Here is a 21,031-nt window from a genome sequence, read left to right on the forward strand (position 1 = left end):
TCAAACATAGTTTAGCAGCATGCAAGGTAAGTGCCCTACCCATTGGATAATGGCTCCAACCCCGGTATAATACATTTCTTTCATTGCATCCATGGTCCTGGAAAATATGTTCCATCAATTTCTGAATGTCATGCGCAAACAACTATACTTTCTCAATACACAGGCTTTAATAATGGAGTTTGTTTACATATGATATTTTCTTTTCTTAGAATACATAGATGTTTATCTTTTCTTTAAGAGAATATACAGTTATTAGTAAAACTACTGATCAAGAAAGAATGATCACAAACACTTTCCTAAAGCTAAGCTTCCTCTAATATTTTACTTAGGGGTGCTTTAGGGATTAAGTATGAAGTAATTCAGAAAGTGGATCTAATTTGGGCTCTCTGTATGCAAATATAATTCAAGAATTTTCTTTTCATAGTCTGAGCAGATAGTCTTACAATCACGAGTGAAAACATGTTAGAGCTACAGGAGATAAAAAATTTTATTTCCTGAAAATCCCACTATTCATTGTCTTACTTCTTCAGTAACTCCCTTCTCTATGATCAGTGATACAACAGGACAATACATTGCTATTTTTCATCATTCCATTCCATAAGTGCACTCATTGGTTCTCTAAAGCTGGAATGAGTCTGAAAAAATTTTTGGTACAGCCACTATAACTATCCAATTCTATATTATAACATTTATTTTCAAAGATATATTTCTGTTTTACATATACTTAAATTGTATATTGTGTGGCATCTGTCTTCTAGCTAATATTCACTGTCTAACTTGACAGGCAATCTCCTGTAAAAACATTTATTAAAGTATCATTTATATAAAATTGTGGATCTGAAAATTGATGCTTTCCTAGAATGTGCCACTCTTCACTGATTCCATCTGACTTACATGATTTTCACTACTGGTTAGTTTTGATCTAAGCATTTTTCAAGCCATTTATTTTTAAACAAGGAGTAAGTAGTCTTACATTCATATTTTTTTCTACAGATATCACAATATGCTGATTTGCTCTTGTAATGTAAGTACCAGTAGTAGTAACTTCCTCAAACATCAATCTAACACCAATCCCTGCACCATGCAGGTCGAATCACTCAGATATTTATAAGACCTTTCACAGAGAGGTTGGAGAATGCTTAGCACTCCAGTGTCAGAAAAAAGAACTCAGAATGAATCGTCTCCTGTCTAGGTCAAGACAACTGTCAGGGCCAATGAAGGGTGAAACATGATGATGGAGATTTAATATGAAGGGCTGGGGCAACAGGTGCTGATGTGAGGACAGGAGAAAGGACTGTAAAGTATTGAAAACAGCAATCACTTGGAGCAGGCAAAAAAGCTGTAGGATGCTCACTGCCAGTCATTTATGAAGTTGTTTTAAAGTAGTACCAAAAGAAACACTGAACTTTGGAGTACGTTTTTATTCAAAAAATCATTTTTAGTCTTCCATTAAGAGAACAATTTGCATTTGGTGAAAGAGGTACAATTATTTTGCTAGTGAGAGACAGGAAAGCTTACCACAATACGGACAAAGTAAAGGGTCTCAAGCATCTACATTGTGTAAGGTGCTAGAGTTACCAAGTTATATATTTTATTCCCTGAATATCTATAGCAAGACTGTGATGTAGAATATTTTTCTTCAACTTAAAAGATGAAAAGAAAGTCTACATATTAGAGAAGTACCTGAGTTCATCCCTATGTCTTATAAAACATAGAGATGAAATTACTTTATTTTTTAAAAAAAATATTAGTGAATCACTATACCTCTTGGAGAGCCCAGCAAGCTACTGAGAGTATCCCGCCAAAATGGCTGAGCCTGGCAAGCTACCCGTGGTGTATTCGATATGCCAAAAACAGTAACAATAAGTTTCACAATGGAGACATTATTGGTGCCTGCTCAAGCAAATCGATGAACAACGGGAGGCCAGTGCTACAGAATCACCATGAGATAAAGTTATAGACTTGCAAATTTTCATGCTTGCGTTTCAGTCATACAATGTTTGAGCGCCCATCCCTCCACCAGTGCCCATTTTCCACCACCAATGGTCCCAGCATCCCTCCCACCACCCCCACCCTGTCCCCTCCACCCCACTCTGTCTCTGTGGCAGGGCATTCCCTTTTGTGAGATGAAATTACTTTATGTCTTACAGAACAGAGATATTACATCACATACTTTTACCCACCTAACCAATCAGATGTGGCAATATTACAAATTGAGGAAAAGAAAAATAATGGTATCATCATACACCATTCAAATGACAATTTGAAAAAAAAAATTAGTCAACTATCCACCTAGATAGAAACTCACAAAATTCAGGTTTGGATTTTAAATAGAAACGTCTAGTTAAGAAAATGATTGCGAAAACATATCAACATAACATCAGCTTTGGGAGTGATAGGAACATCTACATGTAAAGTGACCTTGTAGAATAAGTAGCACACTTCTCTACATCTATGTACACCAAGGATGTACACCATCCTATCTACATCAAAGTGTCTGAAGGGACACATGGATGGAAGTATTTTATCTCTTCTGATCAGAGCAGTTTGACTCTGTAATTAGCAGCAAGAGATGATCAAGGAATGTTCCGCGCTCTCATTTACACTGTGAAAAATATTTTAAGCAACAAAAATAGCAATAAATACACTTTGTATAAAAATATACAACAAGTATACATGTTTGTAATAATAGAATCACTGGGAGGACAAAGGAATACATGGGGATAGGTTTCCCAACCAGTTTTTCATCTCTTAGGTTCAGGTGATGCCCAAGACTAATAGGGGGGGGGGGTTGTCCCTCACTTGGAGGTGCTCAGGGACTACTCCTGACTCTGGGCTCAGGAATCATGGCAATTCACAGGACACCATACGTTTGTGTGAAATATGATGTCCACAACATATCTGGAGTGAGCTACATACAACACCAGTGCCTTATGCTTATACTAATATATCTGCCCCAGAATTAACATTTCTAAAAAGAACATACATGATGATGATGGTCCTTTAGAAATGAGTTAATAGGGCCTGACTGGCATGCAGCGAGTGTAGCCTCACAAATGAAATATGTTTTAAAAAATAATTTAAAACTTTAAATTCACTAGTCACATAGGCAGTGAGGCATTGGGCTATACTACAGAATTTCTACTTTTTCTCATATGATACTATGTAAGTCTAAAATTAGGGTCTGTCATGTAGTACTACACATAACAGAACATTGATATTTTTTAAGTTTTATTGGCTTGTTTTGGTTAGCACATGCATGCTAGCATGTGCTTGCGCACACAGACATACACACACACACACACACAAAAACTTATCTTCCCCCCAAAAAAAATCTTATTGAAGTTTATCACAATGATAGCTTGTTAGCCAGTTTAAATTAATGTTACAATATTTAACTCCTTATAATATTACTATACAGAAATCTTGTTCTCAAATTTCATCACAAATTATTTCTCATATGGAGGTAGATGTCTCCTGTCATTCTTCATATAGTTTTGTTTTTAAAACACAGTTTTACCATGCATTTTCTCATTATCAAAATTTGAGTTACATTATTCATACTGACTCCAGACTTGCATAAGATAATGTTATTCATATAATTTTCAACTAATAAATGCACTTGAATTTAAAAAAATGTTCTGGTATCTCTAATTTTTACTCATTTTATTGCAATTTTCTCTAATCATTACAAAAAATAAAATCATAATAACAAACACATTTTACCTATTTTATCAACTCCTATTTTAGATATGTATTAATTATCTTTGTATGCTATACTACACAAGGAAATACAGTTCTGCTATAGTAAAGGATTCTAAATTTTGAAAGTATAGTATTGTTTTTCAATATTATACAAGAGAATTATCACTACAAGGAACATAGAGTGAACTCTCAACAACAATGTTTGAATGAAGTTTATCTGTGATTTATGATGCATTTTAAATAGTTCAGTGGCACTTCTATTAAATTTACAAGTAAGAACTAAAGAATTTTTTTATGGAGGGTGGAGTTTCTCACAAGAAGTGCTCAGAGAACTCACTGTTCATTCCCTGCATACTTGGTCAACATGGAAAAAAAACAGTTTTAGTGGTCCAGACCAGCAGTAAGTGCAGATCAAAGCATCTTAGTTGGAAGCCTCAAGGGCTACTCTCAGGGGTGCTGGTTAGAAGAGCAGGTATCGCGGAGGATTGCTGGAGAACTTAGGTCCCTAGACATGGAAAGCATGATGCCAAAACACTGAGCTAGTTACCGAATCACTAAACAATCTGAAAGAACTAATATTCACTAGGGAAGTAATCAAAAAGCATCCCATGTTATGAAATAATATAATTAAAATCTAAAAAAATGTTTTTAAATAAATTTCTTTTTTATTTTTATATTTTACCTAGCCATGTTTTTTTTTTTTTTTTTTGGCACAGGCAGAAGAATATTATGAAAAAAAAACCTGACCTATTCAAGATTTATTACATTTATGCAATTTTTCTCTTCGGTACTCCATTTCTAAAATTCTTGATCCTCTATTGTTTTGATTGAAATTAAAAATATGTAGCAAAAACCATTTAGTTAGAAAATATCTTTAAAAAAAGTAGACATTAATGAGGACACTATGGATTCTAAGATTTGCATTTACCCTTATGTGGCCAATTCTATAGCCATAAAGTTGAAAAAAATCAGTATTTTTCTTTATTAAAAATATCTCCTTTGGGAGCTGGAGTGATAGCATAGCGGGTAGGGCGTTTGCCTTGCACGCGGCCAACCCGGGTTCAAATCCCAGCATCCCATATGGTCCCCTGAGCACCGCCAGGTGTAATTCCTGAGTGCAGAGCCAGGAGTAACCCCTGTGCATCACCAGGTGTGACCCAAAAACCAAAAAAAAAAAAATATCTCCTATGTACCTCAAGAGCTGGTTGTTAACAAAGTGACTCTAAAAAAATTATGTTTTTAAATTACTGAAGTGAAAAAACAAATGACTTAATAATTTGACATATTGATTATTTTATACTATTTTTATAATATCACAAAAAATATTTGCTTTTCAATATCAAACATCACTGCTGAGTAGACTCAAAATACACCAAGACACATGTTATGGTAAAAATTATGTAAATCATGCTAATATTATTAATATTAATTTTAATGTTTTAACCTTTTTCTCACAGTGATATTCTTAATTATATTTATTAATGCATTTTGATTGTAGGATACCATTGAAAAAATATTAACCAAAGCCTCTCACTAGCCTATATATGAACTATTAATATAACCATGAAACAAAAATAGATATATTTAATAGCAAGCCTAGAAAACATTTTTTTCCAGAGTACTTTTTGTAGCAAGGTGAAAATTAGTAACTGGAAATCTCTGATCTGAAGAGAGAAAAAAATCACTGATATTTAAAGTATTCTGAGAAGAATTATTGAGGGCATTTAGAGAACTAATGAATTAAATTAATCACAACTGCATTGATAAATTTAATAAATTTTCTAAAAATAAGTTAGTGGTGTAAAAGTCTAGACTAAAGTAGCCAAAATAGTGGCTTATGTATTTATTGGGCTTTAAATAGAATTGGAATTTCAGTTTTTTACTGAGATTTGATGGTATGGTTCACTGTTCACCTAAAACCACCAAACATAACATTTTAAACTCACTTCATAACTCAGTGATCAGCCACTGAGCATTTCCTCGGAGTGCATTTCTGCTCAACTGAGATACAATATCACAGTAACATTTAAACTGTCTTTCTATCTATAGATAAAAATAGAGGCAGCATAGTACATCATTTTGTGATAAAATGAATACATTCTTTATAGTGTTCCTTGATATAAAACATACTAAATAACTACATACACATACCCACATTATATCATATAGGTAATAATACATATATATGTGTGTATGAAAAAAATTAGATATTTTTCTTACCTGTCAGGTTCTTCAATCCAAGTTCTTGAAGTCCAAAGTTTCCATCTTTTCTGTAGTTTAAGAATATTGCCAATGCATATCGATCCTCATAAAGTTTTGTCCCACGAATAATGCGTAAATTTTCCAGAGGCAGGTAAGGAAATTGATTGAGAGCCACTAACACGTAGCCTGTGACTTCTCGAATAGACTGAAATGACACAAACAATATTTTGTCTTAAAAAAATGAAGATTTAAGGCCCATGAAAAAATGCTCCATATCCCTAGTCATCAGGGAGATGCAAATCAAAGCAACAATGAGATATCATCTCACACCACAGAGACTTGCTCACATTCAAAAGAACAAAAGCAACCAGTGCCGGCATGGACGTGGGGAAAAGGAGATGCTCTTTCACTGTTGGTGGGAATGCCAACTGTCCAGCCTTTTTGGAAAACAATAGGGAGAGTCCTTCAAAAACTAGAAATTGAGCTTCCATATGACTCCACAATAAAACTTCCAGGAATATATCCCAAGGGTGCAAAAAAAAGCACAGTAGAAATGACATCTGTACCTATATGTTCATTGCAGCACTGTTCACAATAGCCAAAATCTGGAAACAACCCAAGTGCCCTAGAACAGATGACTGGTTAAAGAAATTTTGGTACATCTACACAATGGAATACTATGCAGCTGTTAGGAGAGATGAAGTCATGAAATTTGCTTATAAATGGATAGACATCGAGAGTATCATGCTAAGTGAAATGAGTTAGAAGGAGAGGGACAGATATAGAAGGACTGCACAATTTTGTGTAGTATAGAACAACATCACCTGAGGCTGACACCCAAGGACAGTAGATATAAGAGCTAGGAGGATTGCCCCATAGCTGGAAGCCTGCTTCATGATTGGAAGGGAGAAGGCAGATGGAATAGAGTAGTAATCACTAAGAAAATGATGGCTGCAGGAATCATTCGGGATGGGAGATGTGTGCCGAAAGTAGATAATGGACCAAGCATGATGACCTCTCAGTGTATGTGTTGCAAGCTATAATGCCCCAAAGTAGAGAGAGAGTATGGGGAATATTGTCTGCCATGGAGGCAGGGGGAGGGTGGGAAAGGGGGGGCATATTGGGGTTATTTGTGGTGGTGGGGAATGTGCACTGGTGGTGGGATGGGTGTTTGATCATTGCTAGATTGTAACCTAAACATAAAAGCTTGTAACTATGTCACAGTGATTCAATAATTTTTTTTTAAATGAAGGTTTATTTTGGTCAGGATGTTTATGTAGTCATTTAAATTAAAAGTTATTTATTCTCTCTCCTTTTGCATGCTGCAGTTTGCAAAAGAGGTATTGAGTGGCCATCATGTTCTGGCTATAGTCTGCTTTCGGTTGGAGTGGGGTAGTGGGAGGGATACTGGGAACATTGGTGGAGAAGAATGGGCACTGGTAGAAGGATGGGTAAATGATCACTGTATGACTAAAATGCAAACACGAAAGTTCAAAAGCTTATAACTGTGCCTCATAGTGATTCACAAACAAAAATTTTAAAATAAATAAATAAATAGATAAATAAATAAAACTCATTTAACTCTAATTTTTGGCTTTGAATTGAATATACAAATTTTCTTTTTTTTTTTTTTTGCTTTTTGGGTCACACCCAGCGATGCTCAGGGATTACTCCTGGCTTTGCACTCAGGAATTACTCCTGGCAGTGCTTGGGGGACCATATGGGATGCCGGGGATCGAACCCGGGCCGGCCGAGTGCAAGGCAACCGCCCTCCCCGCTGTGCTATCGCTCCGGCCCCGAATATACAAATTTTCATATCATATTACGAACAATTTTCTTGGTAATAAAAGATCACAAAGGGTTAGAATCTCATTTGAAATGTGAGATCTTTTCTTTTCGTCACAAAGGCTCTTGTAAAGAACTGATATTGTTTTGTAAGACATTCTTCATACTTGAGATTTGAATATAATTGAAAGAAAAAGGATTTTACTCATTGACAGACTGAAATGAGGTCAGGATTATAACCATCAATCAAACTTTACATTCAGATACGAATGGCCAAAAGGCACATGAAAAAGTGCTCTGCATCACTAATCATCAGAGAGATGCAGATCAAAACAACTTTGAGATACCACCTCACACCACAGAGACTAGCACACATCCAAAAGAACAAAAGCAACCGCTGTTGGAGAGGATGTGGGGAGAAAGGGACCCTTCTTCACTGCTGGTGGGAATGCCGACTGGTTCAGCCCTTCTGGAAAACAATTTGGACGACTCTCAAAAAATTAGATATTGAATTCCCATTTGACCCAGCAATACCACTGCTGGGAATATATCCCAGAAAGGCAAAAAAGTACAATCGAAACAACATCTGCACATGTATGTTCATCGCAGCACTGTTTACAATAGCCAGAATCTGGAAAAAACCCGAATGCCCCAGAACGGATGACTGGTTGAGGAAACTTTGGTACATCTATACAATGGAATACTATGCAGCTGTTAGAAAAAAGGAGGTCAAGAATTTTGTAGTCAAGTGGATGGGCATGAAAAGTTTCATGCTGAGTGAAATGAGTCAGAATGAGAGAGACAGACATAGAAAGATTGCACTCATCTATGGTATATAGAATAACAGAGTGGGAGACTAACACCCAAGAACTGTAGAAATAAGTACCAGGAGGTTGACTCCATGGCTTCGAGGCTGGCCTCACGTTCCGGGGAAAGGTCAACTCAGAGAAGCGATCACCAACTACATTGTAGTCGAAGGCCATGTGGGGGAAGGGAGTTGCGGGCTGAATGAGGGCTAGAGACTGAGCACAGCGGCCACTCAACACCTTTATTGCAAACCACAACAGCTAATTAGAGAGAGAAAACAGAAGGGAATGCCTTGCCACAGTGGCAGGGTGGGGTGGGGGGGAGATGGGATTGGGGAGGGTGGGAGGGACACTGGTTTTACAGGTGGTGGAGAATGGGCACTGGTGAAGGGATGGGTTCCAAACTTTGTATGAGGGAAGTATAAGCACAAAAGTGTATAAATCTGTAACTGTACCCTCACGGTGATTCTCTAATTAAAAATAAATAAATTAAAAAAAAAAACTTTACATTCAGAATTTATTAAGCTTATCACAAGCAAGACAAAAGAAAGATTCTAAACTTTGCTATGTTACTATTTTATTTTGTGGTTATCAAGGACAGTTACCATGTATATATTTGGAGGGAGTATGTATAGACAATACACATTAAAAACTGATTATATTTCTAAATAATTTTACATTTAAATTTTCTTTTGTACTGCCTAGTGTTAAAATGTATGCTTTATAATATGAATCACCACTTGAAAGTGTATAAAACAATTTAAAAGCAAAATACTTTAAGCAAGAAAGGTTTTCAAGTAAAATCTAAAATTGTAGTTTTTTAAAAAAACAAACCATATAATGATTACTATGAATATGCATTAAAATTAAAAATAACATGTGATGAAAAATCATAATTCAAAACAATATTTTAGCAAAGTTCTTGTTATTTTAGACAATTTCAGTTTATTTTCTAATGTCGCTCTTCATTTCTACTAATTCTTCTTAACTGAGTTTTGAGGTTTACGCCCTCCAAATATTTACTTTAAAACTCTCCACTGGAACATTATATGGCTGAAACCCAATCATGAACAACTTTGTAAATGTGTATATCATTGTGATTCAATAAAAAATATTAAAACAAAAACAAACACACAAAAAAACTCTCCCTGGATTCCACACTCATATCCAACTTCTGATTCAACATTTCCACTTGTATATCTAGTTTTCTTATCGATGTACAAACCCAAAACTTGGCATGAATATTCGTTTTCCAAACTTCTGCTTTTATTCATATGCTACTATTTTATCTTGTGGTTATCAAGAACAGGTACTGTGTATATATTTGGAGAGAATATGTATAAACACTGCACATTAAAGACTGATTATATCTATGTATTATATATTATATTATATTATGTTATATTATATTATATTTCTACTAGAGTCAATCTATTCTCCCTGTTATTCAAGTCAAAGGTTAGAGGTCACTCTTATTTTATTTTGTAACAAACATTATTTATGTACTTGTTATATCTCTAGTTATCAGGAAATCCGCTATTTCTCTTTCATTTTATTAATTTTCAATTTCCCATTACACATTAAATAAACAGTTTGGTTTACAAAGTTGTTCATGATGATTTGTTATGGGCATTCATCATTGCAACACCAGTGCCCCCATCATTATACCTTCCCTCCACCACTGTATGAAAATTTTCCAATCACCCCTTAAGCCATCCCTCATAGCAGGGCCTCAATCATTTATTTTATAATTCTTGTTATCAATAATTTGCTAATAGAATGATAAAAAAAGATTTCTTAGAAGAAAGTAATTGTATATTATTGTATCTCACCATGGATCCAATTAAGTCTTTGTATAAGAGATTACAAACATGTTACTACAGGTCAGGTATTCTATATTTATATTTTGTTAATCAAGATTGGTTGCCTTCTAGCTACATCCCATCCATCTGGTGTGCTACTCCTGGTGTTATAGAGTTTGAGATGTTATGTCCATACACTCCAAAGAGTTCAAAATTTTAATGGGGTGATTAAAAAATTAAAACAGGTAGAGCTAAAAAATTAACTGGCTGAGAGAGAAAAACATTTCCCCTCCTGGGAGGCATGGGGCTGGCGCTTAGTTCACAGTCTAGAGGCATTTCTGCAAGAAGCCGCTGGGTTTCAAAATTAGTTAGTGGGCCTCTGGGATCATGGTCATTCAGGAGTGGAAGAGGCGTTTGTGTGGAGCCACTCGGAGTCTCGTTTGGGAGGAAAGCGGCGCCAGTACCACCCCCATCCCAAGATCTCCCGTCACTGCCAGCTCATACCTCTGTTTAGTGGGCTCTAAAAGATGGCAGTCGCCATGCTGCCACTGCCAAAGGGAAAGGCCAAGAGAGAAAAACCTTTCCCCGCCCGGGGCAGCATGGGCCACGTTTAGTTCACAGCCTAGAAGCATTTCTGCAAGAAGCCTCTGGGTTCCGAAATTAGTTAGTGGGCTTCCTTTTCTCTCTCGGTTTTTCCTTCTGGCAGCGGCGGTGTCATGGTGACCACCATATTTTAGAGGCCACTAGACAGAGTATGAGCTTGTAGTGATGATACTTTTGGCAGAAATTTCTCTGACTTAATTACTGAAATACCAGAAATCCAAAACCGTGTGGCTGTTGTTTCAGCCACGTGACCTCATATGCCCGTTATTCTCAGCAATGGAAAACAAATTATCAAATGATGCCTTTTTGGCAGGTCTGATTGTTGGAGGGAAATTCCAAATAATAATAGTGTGTTTTCTGTTGAAATATTGAATGTAATCAAAGTAAAAAATAAAGAGAAAATCATTAGCCACACAGGCAGGGGTGGATGGGAGCTATACTGGGATTCTTGGTGGTGGAACATGTGCACTGGTGAAGGGATGGGTTCTTGATTATTGTATGACTGAGACTTAAACTTGTAAGCTTTGTAACTTTACTCATGGTGATTCAATAAAAAGAAAAATTAACTGTCTGGTGGCTTTGGGGCATGTTTATAACTTCCAAAAGTACAGGGAAGGAGAGATAATATTGGGAGTAGAGTGCTTGCCTTTTATGTGGCTCCATCCTGAGTTCCAACCCAGGCTCTGCATATGGTCCCCTGAGTCATGACCCCTGAGCATAGAGCTAGGGTAAGGCCTGAGAACAGGTATGGTTCAAGAGCAAACAAACAAAAAAATTACTGCAATGCACTTCACATTCTCCACTCTTGATCTCTTGTGGGATTTTATCAGTCAAGTCTAGCCCTGATATTTTAAAAACAAATGAAATAATAAAAATTAATTTATCATGGGACTGGACCAATAGCACAGTGGGTAGGGCATTTGCTTTGTGTGCGGCTGACCCGGGTTCAGTTCCCAGCATCCCATATGGTCCCCGAGCATCGCCAGGAGTAATTCCTGTGTGCATAAGCCAGGAGTGACCCCTGTGAATTGTCGGGTGTGACCCAGACCCAAAAAGCAAAAAATAATAATAAAATTTAACATGCCCATGTCCCAAGACAGCCAGAGAAATGCTTCATCTGTGCACTCTGTTTCATGTGTTCCAGTATCTTGTTTTTATCCAAATCATCATGTGTGGCCCTACTACATGGTATTCATTATATTATTAGATATATGAGTTTTATTCTCTCTGATTGACTATTTCTCCAACCACCATCAATTGTTCTCTCAAAGTCTACCTCTTTGGAAGCAAACTCTGACCTCTTCTGCATGGAAATTCTGCCACTTTTTCTAATCCTAATCTTTATTTTCTCTATATAGTATTTCTCTCTTTAAATGTATTACATGGCTCATATACTTATTTCATTTACTGAATACATATATTTATTACAGTAAATATTTGTAGACTATAATTTCCCTCATAGTTTAAGTTCTACAAGGACACAGACTTTGATTTGTTCTCCCCCGTGTCCTGTGTGACTCATATATAGTGAGAAAATAACAACTATTTATTGAGCACTTTGGCTTTTCTATGGTCATACTTTCATTTCTAAGCAAAGTCTGGAAAATCAAGAAAAGTGCTCAAATAAAACTTAACACTTTTCTTTTCTGAAATATGCTCCAAATGTATTTAATCACAGAGTTTTATTGACACATGACCTTGAGTTTTGCATATCATCTTTTCCATTTCGTATTTCCTCCCTACTTTCTACCCCACAAACACAAACTGTAGCAATAATACATATACCTAGGAAGATTTTGTGGTTTTAATAGAAATGTTTGAGAAATATGTGAAAGAATATGGGTGTGCAGACTAAAATGCCCTGTGTGTCAAAACTCTCACAGTAAAGGAAGGGAAAGGTGGATAAGGAATCTCAGAAGGCTATTTCATTCTATCCTATCACAGTACTGGAAAGTCCAAAAATTCTAACATTTGAAGCTAGCTTATCAAGATGTGACAAAGACATATCCATCAAAAGAGAGGGCAGACATATTTAATATAATTTTATTTATAATTAATAAAATTTATAACCCATAGGTTTCCATTTATTCTCTTGTCCCAAATTCCTCAATTCTGAGGGATGAACATTGTCAACAGTCACCTCTAAGAATAAAATTTTAATGGAGAAATGACGGGGGTGAGAAAAGAAAGAACTCTATGGCATCAAGTTGTAAACTCTAAACACTTTCGGCATTCCTAAGAAACTAAGCATTTTTCATTGAAGATATAAATGCCTAAGGAAATAGAAAATAATAGGTAAGGATCATCTATGTCATGCATTATTTGTACATAACAATTTATTTAAAATTATACATGCCTAAATTGATTCAGTCAAGGAATCAAATAAGTTCTCATTCAACCACTGCTTCAGTGATTGAACTTTTATTCCACGAATTCTTAGACAGAGGAAAAACATACCTTAAAGTAATGAATACATATGTTCAATCCTCTTTGTGAAAAAACACCAATTTAAGGAAAATATTATTTAACAAAATAAATTATTTTATGGTAGTAAAAATTCACTTTTGGGGCTGGAGCAATAGCACAGCGGGGAGGGCGTTTGCCTTGCATGCGGCCGACCTGGGTTCGATCCCCAGCATCCCATATGGTCCCCCAAGCACCGCCAGGGGTAATTCCTGAGTGCAGAGCTAGGAGTAACCCCTGTGCATTGCCAGGTGTGACCCAAAAAGCAAAAAAAAATTCACTTTTGATTGGTATATATAGACCCATTCTATACATATCACATAGCCTTTCTCTGACACAGATAAATAATATAAAGCATTACAATAAATTCCTCAAATCAGATATACTTCCAGAATCTTTTTATACCTGAAGGAGATCATGGAACCAAAGGATTTTTATTCATTAATTTGTGCCTAAGTGTTTAGGGGCAGCTTCCCAGGAGGTATTCAGGAGTCTGGAGACCCTCTCTGAGGTTCTCAACTAAACAGGATGGTGTTTCTTTGTGAGCTATTGAGGATGCAATGTTTGTCAGATCCCACAATGCCAGGAATTTTTCTAGGTCACCCTGGCTATGCTCAAGAGCTTCAAGGGCTAAAAACCAGCAGTTCTTGGGGGACTATGTGAAATGAGAGATCAAACCAGGGTTGCTTGTGTGCACATGAGCATCTTAACCTGGAACTGCTAATTCTTCAGTTCCAACTGAAAGAGTATTTTTTTAAATAAGAGTTAAGTACAAATTACAATATCTATTCTATTAATTTATTTTAAATTTCATGATTTACAGTACTGTTTGGGTTCTCTGCAAAGAAAATTCTAATACCACACCAAAGTTCCTATACCTAAATGTAGAAAGTTGGTCCAGGGATGTAGCTTAAGAGATAGACTCCGTGCCCTGCATGTGTGAATCTTTGGATTTGTTTACTAGCATGTCCTGGTTCTGAGATGACAAGGTGTAGTATGTACAGCTAAACATAAAACATAAAGTTGGTTTTAGGACAACAATTTCTGTTCTTATATGGTCTCTTAAGTTGTCTGTTTTCAGGTGTTACCCCAAAACAAAACACAAAACAAATTGAACATAGAGCAATACCACTGTTAGCTACTCTGTGAATTAGAAGACAGAAAAAAAGACCTCTGAAAAATTGTTGATGAATACAAATTATTGCATAATTATTTGTAGGATGACATTACTTTGTCCTCTCCCCCATTGCCACGAGGAGCTTGTCCTGGTTTTTCCTGGAGTTTAGGCTTACCCCAGTCACACCCATCAAGGTGTTCCAGAATCTCTCCCATCCCTTTGTTTAGCTGTAATCACTTCTCTATGCTCTCTTCCCCAAAAACAGTTAATCTGAATCTCCCCATAATCTGATTCTGCTAATTTGTAAGGTCAGACCTTCGTAGGATACTGAACTTATATTATAAATTAATATTACCTATCTCTTCTCCTTATGCCCTTTGAATAATTTACTTTAAAGCAATGTCCTTTTTGTATAGACACAAGAAGACAATTATGCTTTTGTAACTTGGGACTTAATTGGCTTCGAATAATATTCATTCCTGGGCATCTGCTTTCTTCACTTAAGCCTCAGTTGCCCTCAGTTCCTAGCACCCCAAAAGCAGGGTCCCGACGAGGGACACTACGGATCCAGAGCAAGTGGTGAGTTATGAGCTACCCTGGCATCGAGATGGGTCTGGCCAAAGTGACTAATTCTTAAGTATAAGTTAAGAGCTTGATCATAGACAAATGCTGTCATGATCCAAAAGTAATGATGAGACTAGGACCCTGCTAGGGATAGGAAAGACTGATCTGGCCTGAGCACTGTAGTCTGAGATCGAGATGGCCCCAGGAGAGCAATTCTATAAGCTTTAATGCATTTCTTATTGTGTCCATACAAAATGACTAATATTATGAATGCTTATATGTTTGCTGGATGAGGAGAGGAGAAACACTCACGGGACTCCCCCCTTGGGTGGATCCTCCTGCTGAAAGAGAATCAGTCCTAGGAGAAGCATCCCCTGAGGGAAAAGAACTTTACTCCTATTGATGGTAACCACACCTATGTGTTCGCCCCAACCCTCTCATGCTGGGGGGGATTTAACTAGACTGTAAGAGTGGGTTGGGGGCCAGATCCACAGATTCAGGGAGACATCCAGAACTGGGAGAGAAGCAGAGAGAGAGAATAAAATAAACTGATCAAGCAACCAGTTTGGCCTTCTTCCTTCCATCACCTGCCCTTGACCAACAGACACACAGCAGTTCCAGAGCACTGAACTCGGGTGGTGAGACAGAGCCTCCTGAAGAGCCCACGAGCACACACACCCGTCGGCGAGCCTTAGTTTTTTACAATTATTAAAAGTATTATTCTTGATAAAATCCAAGGCAAATAAATTGTGCTATAATAATTTGAGCTTAAAATGTAGAATCAAATTAATATCATTGCATAATTAATTTAAAATCATTGGTTTAGTCTCTGTACTCTGAGTAAATTGTGCTATATCTTATTACTTTTATGTGAATTCATTTTCTAAATTCCAAAGTGAGTTTTCAATAATTTTTTCTGTGTAAATTTTAGCCCACAATATTTTTCTTTTAACTAAAGAGATTATTCATCTATGGCTGAAATATGGAGTGAATTTCGAAGGTCGAAAGCAGTGTTTGGGCAAGAATGTGAGAGTTCAGAGTGCTATTATTTTCACAGGGAACCTTTTATTAACTCTCTACTAATAAATAACACTGCTGAATAGCGCAATGAATTATGCCCAGGAACCACAACCCAAGGAGAAACTTTCAGAATCCCCCATAAAGAGAGAACCCTACCTCCACTATTGTCTCAGTAACTCTAACTCCAGGAAGTGGTCTATTTTGTCAATTGAAAAATCAATACCCACATAAAACATGAGTTTTATAGTGCACTATGTAGCTTCTGCAAGTTAAAACTGATAGACTTCACTGTCAACACATGCTTCTACAACTGCATTCAAGAAAAAAAAAAGTATTGCAGATGATTATTAGTCTTAAATGCTTTGAAATCTTTTCAACTCCAAGAGTAATGTGTTCCCCTAGCACTTGGTATGTAAATAAAAATAAATAGGAAAAATGAAAAGATCTGGATAACTGCCTATATTCAAAATAAACCTTGAAATTGAGAGAGCCAGGACATGGCCTGATTTACATTTTTAAAGGACTGTGTCTGGCTGCCGTGTAGGAAAAGATTGGAAGAGCAAGAGTTGGAACAAAACAATCTGTTTAGGAACTTTCACCAAAGTTCAGGTGAGAGATGATGGTAACTTGGATGGGAGGCAAGCACTTCCGTAATGAGAATATTCCATGAATCAGAAAATAAATTAATGTTTTCTTCGTTCTTATAAAAATGATGTTGAATAAGGGGGTTTCCATCTCTCCATATTAGTTTTCTCAGGACTTAAAATTTAAATAGCAACTATTTTTTGTATGTTTATGTCTAACTGTTTTAATATTTTAACAGCGGGTAGGGCATCTACCTTGCATGTGGCTGACCCAGGTTTGACTCCTCCGTCCCTCTCGGAAAGCCCAGAAAGCTACTGAGAGTATCTCGCCTGCACAGCAGTGCCTGAAAAGCTACCCGTAGCATATTCAATATGCCAAAAAGAGTAACAACAAGTCTCACAATGGAGACGTTACTGGTGCCTGCTCAAACAAATCGATGAACAAGGGGACAACAGTGCTACAGTGCTACAGTGCACAGCATTTCTAAAGAACAGATTTTTGTTTGTTTGTTTTGGTTTTGGAGCACATCTGGCTTGCTCCTGGCTCTGCATCACTCCTGTCAGGACTGAGGGGATATTATGGGCATTGGGGATCATACCCAGTTAGATAGCATGCAAGGCAAAAATCTTAGTCAATATAATCCCTCTGGCACCAAAGAGACAAAATTTTATAATTATCTTACCATGTAATATTTGAAGAATAAATGTGAAACCTCCAGCTATAAACTACTGTTCACTTTTAGTGGAAGTTACATAGTGAAAGGTTAGAATAGATTATAAGCTTTTGGCCTTTCCATCAACCTCAAAATCATTCTGGAAAAAATGTCTTCACTTTAAAAAAATTTTGAATTTATGGCATATCATTCAAGTCTCCTTTATTAGATTTTTTCTTTGAAACTATTCTTTTATTATTTTCTCAGTTTTTTTCTCTAAGTTATTCTCATAAAACATAAAAAGTGGTTCCTACATATTCCTTCATCTGCATTAAGTGATTATTGCATCTCATCTCATAATTACTTAATTTTTAACCTATGCTTAGGCATAATTTTATGTATATTAATAGAAATCCCATTCTTGGCAATGTGTGTAAATATCTGGTTCATAAATTATATTTGTACTCAAATTGTGCACTTAGGTCAACTATTTTTCTAGTAAGAGCATTCTTCTGAAAGTTGCCTATTTAAATTTGTCAAAACCATTTATAACAAGTAAAAATAGCTCTATAGTGCCTTATACATTCTGATCAATCGAATATAATCTGCAAATATTACTAACATATTTCCATTCATCAAAGTAAGCAACTCTATGTAATTGTGACTACCTATGATCAGTAGACTTGAGTTTAATAAGTCTATAGTATCTTAGAGAACAATAATAAACAGAGGGCTGTGGGTAAGGAAGCCCCTCTGCAAGTAATTAATATAGAACTTATGTGTACTCTGACAGTGACAAATGCTGTAGTAAATTGTAACCTCTCTATCAGTAAGGCTTTCCATTAAGTTTCTCTGGACAATTAATTTCTGTTCATACCTCTTAGAGCAAGTCAGAATAATAGTTAAAACACAAAACTTGCTCAACCACAGTACAAACTTAGGAAATTTACCAGGAAAAGAGTCAATTAGCAAGCGTAAAACAAAAGTTACAAATTCCTATTCATGTAGAGTAGAAATTGGCCAACTCTATACTTTATTCATGTGCACAACTAACAAAGGCAGTGATATATTGGCTTCGCAATGGTGTTTACAGATTTCCCACTCTCCTTAATACTCTAATGATTATGCCACCCTGGCAAGCAGGACTGAGTCTGATCTAATTATTTTTGGAAAAATAGAGTAATGTGAAATGTCATGTGCCTGACTGTGGTAGAATAAAATCCATGTTCATTATACACAGTATGAAATAACACTCAAGGGGCTGATAATCTGATCCAATTCTTCCCAGTAAAACTGTTAATTCTCAGCCACCAGTAATTCTCTTGGGTGCCAGTGCTGCTAAATTCTCACTTTCTAAGAATCTACAGGCCATTCATTCATCACTAGCCACTTATCCACTTTCCACTCATGAGTCCCTAGAAGTTACTACCTTAGTTTCACTGAACAGAAAACGAGCACTTCACTCACCTCCCTCAAAGTAATCAATTCTCCTTTTACAAAATATCTTCCTGTAGGCTAAACAGTTGTGTGTATGTGTCTGTGTGTGCTTAAAGGTTTTTTGGTCATGCCCAGTGTTACTCAGGAGTTACTTCTGCCTCTGTGTTCAGAAATTACTACTGGTGAGCTCAAGGGACGTGAGCTGACCAGTTGGGATGCTGGAGAGAAAATCCAGGTTTGTCGCATGCAAGGCAAACGCTCTACCCACTGTACTATCATTCTAGTCCCTATACAGTTTTTTAATAGTATCCCTATAGGTCTACAGTCCAACTGACTGTTCTGATATCACCTTAGTTATGCTCCTGAATTTAGAGACTTGTTATACTAGTCTTAGGTTACACAATTAAATTGAAATATTTAAAATAGTTATTTACATATACATGTACAAATCCCAAGTTTAATTGTTGGTAGTTTTGCAGAAATCACTGTATCACTGTCATCCCGTTGCTCATCGATTTGCTCGAGCAGGCACCAGTAACCATTGTGAGAATTGTTGTTACTGTTTTTGGCATATTGAATACGCCACGGGTAGTTTTCCAGGCTCTGCCGTATGGGCGAGACACTCTCCATAGCTTGCCAGGCTTTCTGGGAGGGGCAGAGGAATCGAACCCAGGTAGACTGCATGCAAGGCAAATGCCCTACCCGCTGTGTTATCTCTCCAGCCCAATATGTAAACAAAAAAATGCCATCTAATCCTTTTTTTCCCTTTTCCCCCACATTTAAATAGGCAGTTTTACATTTTAATATAACTTTGAATTTGTATTTAGGGCTGGAGCAATAGCACACTGGTTGGGCGTTCGCCTTTCACGTGGCCGACCCAAGTTCGATTCCTCCGCCCCTCTCGGAGAGCCCAGCAAGCTACCAAGAGCATCGAGCCTGCGCGGCAGAGCCTGGCAAGCTACCTGTGCGTATTAGATATGCCAAAAACAGTAATGAGTCTCTCAATGAAAGATGTTACTGGTGACTGCTCGAACAAGTCGATGAGCAATTGGAGGACAGTGACAATGACAGCTTATAGACATTTAAACAATACTGTTATTTTCTCAAAATTAATTTTTTAAACATTTAGGAATTATTTTGTCTATTTTCACATCTCTGTATTAATTATCTGTGTTTTGAAGAAACATTTTTACAGGAATTAGGTACATTGCTTAAATTAAAAGTGAATATTTAGAGATATGACTAAATTTTGATTATAAATACAACTTAAAAATAAGTAATAATTATCCAATGTCATTACACTCATAACTAGGACTATCAATGTATCAATGATATGCATTTTCTGTCATAGGGAACTAAACTAGTTGGGCAAATGTAATTTAGTGATTAAATTTTAATATTAGAGATCTTGAGTTAAGATCTTATTCTGTTACCTATTGCCATTGCACAAGTTATTCAATCTTAATTTTTCTCCTGAAAATATAAGGCAAATACCTTCTCAATGCTTAAAAGTTGAAGATTTCCAAATGCTAGTCAGTTCAGTCATACTATTACTACTCATGAAATTATGAAAATATCTGAGAATATTTTATATAATTTAGGATGATAAATGAGATACAGCCAATATATTTTGATAACAAAATTAAGAAAACAATTATTTGGGTGAGGATTAAAACTTATAACCTTATCAGATTGCTTCTTAGGGATTGAATTTTGACTTGAGGACTTAAATTTTGAAGTCTCAACTCTTGAAACCTTAGCATGTGACTGAGTTTGGAGCAGGCTCTTAAAAAATGCAATTTTATTAAGATGAGGTTATTAGGATGGGCCTAAACTAATATAACCTCCGTCCTTCAAAGGGAAATTTTTGGACATAGATGCTCATGTAAAAGAAGACTAAATGAGATAGAAAAAAAGATGGCAAATCACAAATCACAGAAAAGGGTGTCAGAAGTAAAAACCCCAACATTCAGCCTCCATAACTATGAGATAACACATTTCTATTTAAACTGCTCTGACTGTGGCACTTTATTACTGCATGAGGTTTTTCATTATTTCAGGCCCTACCCGAATTCCTAGTCCATCAGTGTGTTGGTTGCATTAATTATTATTCAGTTCCTTCATCTGTAAAATATAAATATTAACATCCCAAATTCCTAAGGTTATGTTGTGAAGTAAGTGCCTAAAAGTTACTTATGAGGAAACACTGCTCAAAGCAGTATTTGAGCAATGTCAGAATTTCAGCATTTCATATACTTAAATTTCAGTATTTAAGTATTGTCAGTATTTC

The 21,031-nt window shown here is 36.3% G+C and overlaps 1 protein-coding gene across 5 annotated transcripts in view; it reads right to left on the reverse strand.

Annotated features, from left to right (window-relative positions):
* Positions 1–21,031, reverse strand: part of ERBB4 (erb-b2 receptor tyrosine kinase 4) — a 1,184,587-nt gene that overhangs the window by 560,843 nt on the left and 602,713 nt on the right. For all 5 annotated transcript variants that reach the window (XM_004601330.2, XM_055119903.1, XM_004601331.3 and 2 more), the window contains exon 3: positions 5,926–6,112. In XM_004601330.2, the coding sequence (XP_004601387.2) occupies positions 5,926–6,112 (187 nt within the window). The remainder of the gene's footprint in view (positions 1–5,925; positions 6,113–21,031) is intronic.

Source organism: Sorex araneus, chromosome X (genome assembly GCF_027595985.1).
Source record: "Sorex araneus isolate mSorAra2 chromosome X, mSorAra2.pri, whole genome shotgun sequence".
Lineage (NCBI taxonomy): Eukaryota > Metazoa > Chordata > Mammalia > Eulipotyphla > Soricidae > Sorex > Sorex araneus.